Below are 7,909 nucleotides of genomic sequence, written 5' to 3' on the forward strand. Positions count from 1 at the left end.
TGGTGTGGTTCCTTTGACACGCGGTTGTGGGTTTGTCTTCCATGACTAAGGTTCCATGATTTTTAGTTAAGAATCTTTTTTTTAGTAATTTAAAAAAGATGTGAAACCGGTTCAAACAAACTCTGATTTAACTTATTCTAGCAAGTTGAAGCTGACTCCTTGACGTCTATATTTTTGTGGTTTAGCTTAGAGAGTTTAGAGTTTAGTTTTTAAAGTTTAATTTTAAGTTTTAGTTTTAGGGTTTAGCGGGTTTAAGGTCTATGTTTTTTAGTTTGTTCTCTTTATATTTAGGAACGTCGAGATAAATAAAATAATCAAAAAGAAAAAGGTGTTACAAACGAGTACGCCCCCATTCTCCCGGACACTTTACTATGAAAAGAAAAAAATAGTAACAAACCATACTAAATACTAAAAAGAGAAATAATTTCCTTGGACATGATAAAGGGTTTAGCCTTTGTGGTTTTACTTTTAGGGTTTATAGTATAAATATAAATATTTTGTCATATCAATCCAAAATTTCGTACGAGCTAATACGAACGGCTCGTGGACTATCTTCATTCAAGATTTCAGACATCACCACCCCCGAATAACCACTCAAAACATTATGAATATATATCCGGCCGACGCTAGATTGGGCGCGTTTGCCCTTATCGGTTCCCATGAGTTAGAGATGCTTAATCAATTAAATTTAGAAGGAGCATACCTCACTTAATCAAGACCTTGTGAATGAAGTCCTTGACTTCGAATATGAGTTGGTCAGATTCGGACAGCTCAGGGAAGAGATAGAAAGCGTGAAACATGTTTGGGTAGTCCACCAAGTACGCTTCTTTCCCGGATTTCTTGTGCCACTGATGGTACCTTATTTGCCAGTCCCGCAGAATATCAAACCCAGTCACAACAACCATGGTGGGCGGAAAATCCATTTTAGATATGTCTGTAGCATTAGGCCCACTAACATTGATCAAAGCATGGTCACGTTTGTGCGGTTCATCTACAGGCATGAATGCATTCCATAACCAATCTGTCCGCTTCGGTGACAGGATAGGCGCCAATCCCTCTAGACGCACCTCAGAATCAGTTCGCTCCGTCCCCCCAAAGAACGGTTGTATCGCCACAAGGCCAGTTAACTTCAAAATATGATGATGTTAGTTAATTGGAATTGGTTAATCGTTTGAACCGAATATCTAGCTAGTTAAGTCAAGCCTCATGCACTATTGTTCTAGTGGTATGGTAAAGGTGGAATTTAGGTGTTTGAAAAAAATTGTTGTTAAAAAGAAAAGGATGAATGTCGAGACCGTACCTTAAGATGTTGGAAGTTGAGTTGGGAGGTTCTTTGAGCAACATGATGAGCCATGTTTGCACCAGCGCTATCACCGCCGAGAAAGCAGCGTGAAATATCTGCATTCTCCGGTAACCATTTCGACCTATTCTCTTCAACGTCAAGAAATTTCAGCACATCGAGTCCATCGTCATGGTGCATGGGGTGTCGATGCTCTGGTGAAAGACGATAATCAACAGAAACAACTATCGCAGGAAATTCTCTTGTGAACTTGCGGCAAACTTCGTCATACAGCTTCGTGTCTGCGGAGAAGATAACATATCCACCGCCATGAAAGAACACCAACACGGGAAGATCTTCTAAGGCATATTGTGTGGGGACATACACACGGACCCAGAGCTTGCGAGTTGGATCCACCACCACATCGTATGTCTTGACACCATTGATTGGTTTAGAGGATGGCGGGTTTCGGAAGTCTACGAGTTTGAAAAGACGGCGGTTCACAGTACCGTCTTCCCGGGCAGTGAGTTTGATTACAATTCGTACCCAAAGTGCAATTCGTGTTTTCAAGGGCAAGGATAGAGATTTTGGAGTGTTGGCAGCAGATTCCATTGAATGGGGAGAGATGATTAAAAAAAGTATTCCTGCGTCTGTGTTCAAACCAAACAATAATTCATGCGTTTATAATGCAAGATGAACGTGGTTATGTCACACCGAGTTTGATTATTTTAAGTCAAACCATATTTGTTTTTTTCATTCATGATAAACGTTAACTAGCCTATTGACATTGTTTTGATTATCCTTTCAATCGAATGAAGTTTCATATTGTCAGTTAAATATTACGTTAACCTAATCATCGTCCCGTTCAAGGAAACGAAACGAAAAGAAAATAACAAACGAATTAATGTGGTTCTGTCACACCAAGTTTGATTATTCTCGGTCAAAGAAATATTTGTTTATTTTCAATCATGATAAACGTTAGCCTTATGCGACACATAGAATTGATTAAGAATGGATAATCAGTAGAAAGAAAAGCCTCAATAGCCGTGACAATTGTCTCCGCTAATGAGGAAACTATCGCCTCTAACGGTATCTAACCCGTTTTAATATTTTTTTCTATGTTTCCGACATTTTAAGATTTTTCCAAACACATGTTGCGTAACCATTGATATATATAAAAGTATATAAACCTCAACTAGTACAAATAAATTATTTAAATAAATCAAACATAAAACAACCATTTAGACCATAAGACTAGCTAGTCCATATAATCATTCGGCCATTCGTCCGTGTCATCTTCGTTGCCTTTCCTTGATCCCTTTTTCGAATCCACGTACAAATTGTGAAAGACGATTTAGATAAGTCTGAGTGATCATGAAGCAAATGGTCAACTTGAGCCTACAAAATAAGATATACACTATAAGTAAAAGTCTTTCAAGTTTCTAAACAAGTTAGTTTACAAATTTGTGTTTATTACAGTTAAGTTTTCTATTAAGCAACTATCATATGCCATTATCCATTTTTGTTATTAAATATCAGTATCTAAATACATCTAATTAATTAGTTTCATCGTGAGGATCAATTTTTGACTTAGATGAAACATACTACTATTTTATTTAATTGGGCCAAAACCACTCAACCCGAACTTGATTATGAAATCCAACCCGGAGCATAACGAAACCTAATTAAGCAAACACCCGAATTACTGTAACCCACAGAACGGCCCAAAAACCTAATTAAACAACACTCAAAATCTGAACAACCCAACCTATAAAGAAAATGAGTTTTATACTTTTATTTAAGTATAAAACCTGCCAAATGTTGGGTTAGCTGTTCGTGTGTCGCAGGTCATTGTGTTATCGGGTCAGGGGTGATAGGCACGTGTCATCTATTGGATAAAAAGACTTGGCAGGTTTGAACGAAGATATGGGAAATGGACGTTGAGGTATAATAGACGTTGGATGTTTGTTGCTACAGTTGTGGAATAAGTGGTCATGTTCCAAGAATGATTCTGTCTTTTTTCATTAGAAATTAGTGTTTTAATTCGACACGGTGCGTCAAAGCAGGTCGGTAAAACTAAGTGGTGGTAAAACTCAAGCATTGAGGTAGTATGTCGGCACGAATTTAGTTGGTTTCATTTATGTGCGTTATTGCACCGGAATTATTACCAAAAATAAAAAAAAGGTTAGAAAAATTGAGGTGGACCAATGAGGTTGTCTCAGTCATTAAAACTCGAGCATTGGGAAAACCAGGCCATTGTTGATCCCGATCGTTGGTAAAACACGCAATGAGGTGGCGAACCAACGTGAATTCGGTATTATAGCGACACTCGTATAGTGTATAGGTCATAATACGAAAAATAACATCTTTAAAATGACGTTTATTTAACCGGTAAATGTAGGATCATATTACGTTGTTTAGTCTTTTGTATTATTTCATTTTGGTGTCGGTTGTAGTTTATGCTTTCATATGTCTCTAATATATGTTTGGGCCCGAGCCCATGTATTGTTAAGCCCACTGGGCTGTAAATAAAGTAGAATATACATGCCATGCTTCTCTTATAATTAGGGAATCATGAGCATGCACACTGTAACTTTTGGCAAATACCTTATCTACTTTCTCACCGACTCTCACGTCTGATGTCTCTTTCTTTCCTTTTTCGGAAATGAACCAAACACACTCAAGATCCGAGATCTCGGTTACACCCAAGTGATTTCCGCTAGCTTGGTGTGAGATTGATCAAAGAACATAGTTGTTTAATCCGTCTTAAGGACCTACAATCTAGTAGAGGTTGTTGGGTCACAACTTTGGATTTTGGTCTTGTTAAAGTGTTTGAAAGGAGTTTTCAAGTGTTACAAGTGTTCTTCGGGTTTCTTAAAGTATTTGAAGCATTAAAAGTGTCAAAAAGTACTTAAATTTGTACCAAACAGATTTCTGGGTGATTTGTTTTTCTCTAGAAAACAAATCGCATCACATAAGAAAAATAAAGCGCATCGCAATTGGTTTTCAAATTGCATCACATTTGAAATCTCATTCGCATCGCATTTTAAAAACCAATCGGTTTTGAACCAGTCGCATCACATCACTGTTCACCAGTCGCATCGCATCGCATTTCTGACTAGAATCCAATCGCAGTTTCAAACAAATCGCATCGCATAGACTGTGCGATTCGTTTGTACTTATTGATTCTAACATAATTTCCAGATTTTCAGCACTCTTTAGATTTGATCTTCCAACTGTCACAATGTCACACGATCCTGAATTAAAGAACTACTTGATGTTTGAGAATGAATCCGGTACCATAAACAAACCACCTAAACTGCTTAATTGGGATAGAAACTTTGAGGAATTCAAGTGGAGATTTAAGAACTATATAAGGATAAATGACTTTGCTCTTCTAAAATTCATTTAGAAAGGACTCCTTAGACCTACCACACATTCCCCTACTGGATCTTTCCCATACCGGATGAAAGTTTCACTGATGATGATAAAAGGTTTCTCCTTGATGATGAAAAGGCTTATGGCGTTTTGAGTGTATCCTTATCAATTGACATTGCCCAAACTTTAAGGGAATACACCACTGTAAAAGACCTTAGGGATGCCCTGGTTGAGAAGTTAGAGGGAAACTTAGACATGAGGGAAAGTAGAAGGGAACTATTGAAAGGTGAGTTTAACATGTTCAACCACATTCAAGGAGAACCTGTTGCATCCCTCATTCATAGATTTGAGACCCTGAATACCAAAATGAGAAGTGCTGGTCTCATCTATGACTGCTCTGAGGTCAATAAGAAGTTGTTAAACTCAATGCCCTACACGTGGAACAGTAGTCTAAATACTATAAAGAGAACCACAAATTTGAACACAACAACTTTGAGTGACCTGACCTCCACCATTAAGTCATTTAAAATGGATGATAAGCTTAGATTGAACAACCATGTCAGCTCTCTGAATCATGCTAGGGTTTCTACTGGTTTTGGAATAAGCTCAGCCTTACTTAGTCAATCACACCCAACTGTTCATCCTATTGATGGAGTTAAATTGTATGGTACTAAACCTGAGAAAAAACAGCGCTTACAAGTCTTTAGTTAGTCAGACGGTGTTGGACACTAATTTGTGGTTTATGCTTGTATTTTGGGCTTAGTTTGGGGTGTATTATGTAAACCGAGATCTGTTGACCACGGTGCGCTTTTGTATGTTTTGGGTCTAGGTTGGTATGACTATATATACGATGTATGTAGTTTAGGTCAGGGTTGTTCCTTCATTTTGATTATTCAACCGTGTAAGTTAAGGGCTTAAGCACCCGACGTATAATATACGTGTGTTTTGAAGCTTCTTTGTGTGTTTTGCTTGTGTTCTTTATTACCTCATAGAATCAGCTTGATGATTAGTTTCCGCCTAATCATCGAGTATATTGATATCACATTGAAAGATCCGTTCACGGGACTTACAATTGGTATAAGAGCCTATAGACCTATTCTAGGCTCGGTTATTGGTGATATCAAGTTGTTAATCTAAGAAGGCTTGTTGTGTTGAAGATTTCTGGAGATTGAAGAAGGTTGTTCTTCGTGTTCTTCGGGTGAGGAAGGCTGAATTCAGAATAGATTTTGGTATATATCTTGAATTTAATTTGAATCCCAGTTTCTCGGGATTTAGTTAAATATTCAAGATTTACCATATCCTTGTCTATTCTTAGTTCTTGGGTTAAAATTGAAGTTTTTCGGAAGATTTCAAGGTTTTTAGGGGCATTCTCAAGTTCTCTGGCTAAACTTGTAGTTCTCGGGTTCGATTCATCGTTCTCGGGCAGATTTGATAGTTCTTGGTCAAAACCAAAGTTCTCGGCCACGGTTTGAAGGTTCTCGGGAAAGTTTCGGTGTTCTATGGTGGATTTCAGTATTCTCCGGAAGTATTCTGTGTTCTCAGGCGAATTACAGCGTTCTAGGCTTGTTTTGCTTGCTTTCGGTCAAGTTTCAGGGTTCTCGAGATTGTTCTCTGACTCTCTGGTTCTCTGTTTGACTTAGTAGTTCTCGGGTCAGTCTTGAGTTCTCTGTTTGAAGAATTTGGATTTGTTTTGGGTCTATTATCAGCAAGGATCAATCCATCAATGCATCCATTAACTTAGCACTTCATCAGGAGCTAGACTCCATCATGGGTATAGCTACACGTGTGCCCCGTCTGCTGAAGCATGAAGACTTCTATGAATGGAAGTTCAGATTCGAGAAGTATGTCAAGATGAAAGATGCTAAGATGTGGAGGAGCATAGTTAGAGGTCCTCAACCGATAACATATGAGACAGTTGAAGGAGAGATTGCTGTCAAGCCTATCGAAATGTACGTTGATGCTGAGTATGACAAGGTAAAAGAAGATGAGAAGGCACTTGCCACTCTTACAATGGCCTGTCACCTGAGATTGCTTAAGGTTTTCGCGAGTTGCAATCAGCAAAGGCCCTATGGGAGGCACTGATAGAGGTCTGTGAGGGAAATGAAGACATGAAGCGTAGTCGTCAGGACTTGCTGCGCCAAAAGTTCAATATGTTTAATCATGTTCTAGGTGAGTCCTTGGAAAGTCAGCTGCAAAGATTCGTCACCCTTGTGACTGAGATGAGATCAGCCAACATACACTTAACTCTCATTGAAACCAACAACAAGTTGGTCAACTCCTTGCCACAAGGATGGGATATGAACGTTGCTGTTATCAAGAAGACAAAGGATCTTTCAAGACTAACCCTATCTGAGGTGATCGCTATCATCAAGTCATGTGATATGGATGACAAGCAGCGAGCAATCAACCATGCAAATTCGTATACTGCTGCTGGATACGCCGCATCATCAAACAATGCACTTATATCACAAGACAACTTCTCAATGTTCAAGTCCTCTTAGGGTGTGTACTCATAGCCGCAGCAGCCAAATGGAAATTTTTCCATGTTCAGATCAACTCAAGGCCAATTCACTCCACCTACATCTCAACCACAGCCGCTTGCTTCCATATTCTTTCCACAACCATCTCCACAGTCTCAACCCCAACCCGATGTTGCTTCTTCCAGCAAGTCTCCTGCCCAAGGACCCGCCATCTCAAAAGAAACTCAAGAGAATATTGCTCTCATGGCAGGATTCATGAACTGCTATAATACTTTTCTTGTTGGAGACGTTGTTCAACCAGTAGGTTCTACTGAACTGGATCAGATCTATCCTGATGACGTGGAAGAGATGGACATCTCTTGCAAATCGCCATGGCTGTATTCAGAGCAAAAAAGTTCACCAAAAGGACTGGCAGGAACATTGGAACTTACCTGCAAACAAAAAGGTGGGCTTCAACAAGGAGAACCTCAGGCGCTACAATTGTCATGAACCATTTTGCTAGAGAAAGCACAAATCCAGCAAATGAGGGAAATAATGAAAGGGCTCTGGTTCCTGTGAATGGGGGACAGTGCTGTTGCTGGATGAAACGAGCAAGGATTAGTTGCACAACAGTTTGATTGGGCTGATCAGATGGAGGCACTCACTATTCAGGGTCAGACCGCAAACCTCACTCAAGTTGATGATGTTGAAGAAGGAAATGAGACTGAAGATCAGGTGAAGAGTCTCCAGTTTGCTTTCATGGCTTCTACTCCTGCTGGTTCATCTGAGGTAA

At 39.2% G+C, this 7,909-nt stretch overlaps 1 protein-coding gene across 1 annotated transcript; it reads right to left on the reverse strand.

Annotated features, from left to right (window-relative positions):
- Positions 1 to 704: 704 nt before the first annotated feature.
- On the reverse strand, positions 705 to 1,891 carry LOC143534242 (putative carboxylesterase 18). Its single transcript, XM_077028779.1, has 2 exons — positions 1,301 to 1,891; positions 705 to 1,127 (listed from the first exon to the last, which is right to left on the reverse strand). Exons 1-2 carry the CDS (start codon positions 1,889 to 1,891, stop codon positions 705 to 707), a joined length of 1,014 nt encoding a protein of 337 aa, XP_076884894.1.
- Positions 1,892 to 7,909: the final 6,018 nt, after the last annotated feature.

This window comes from Bidens hawaiensis, unplaced genomic scaffold (genome assembly GCF_021521415.1).
Source record: "Bidens hawaiensis isolate Kalapana, Puna unplaced genomic scaffold, B.hawaiensis_p1.1 tig00000760_1, whole genome shotgun sequence".
Taxonomy (NCBI): domain Eukaryota; kingdom Viridiplantae; phylum Streptophyta; class Magnoliopsida; order Asterales; family Asteraceae; genus Bidens; species Bidens hawaiensis.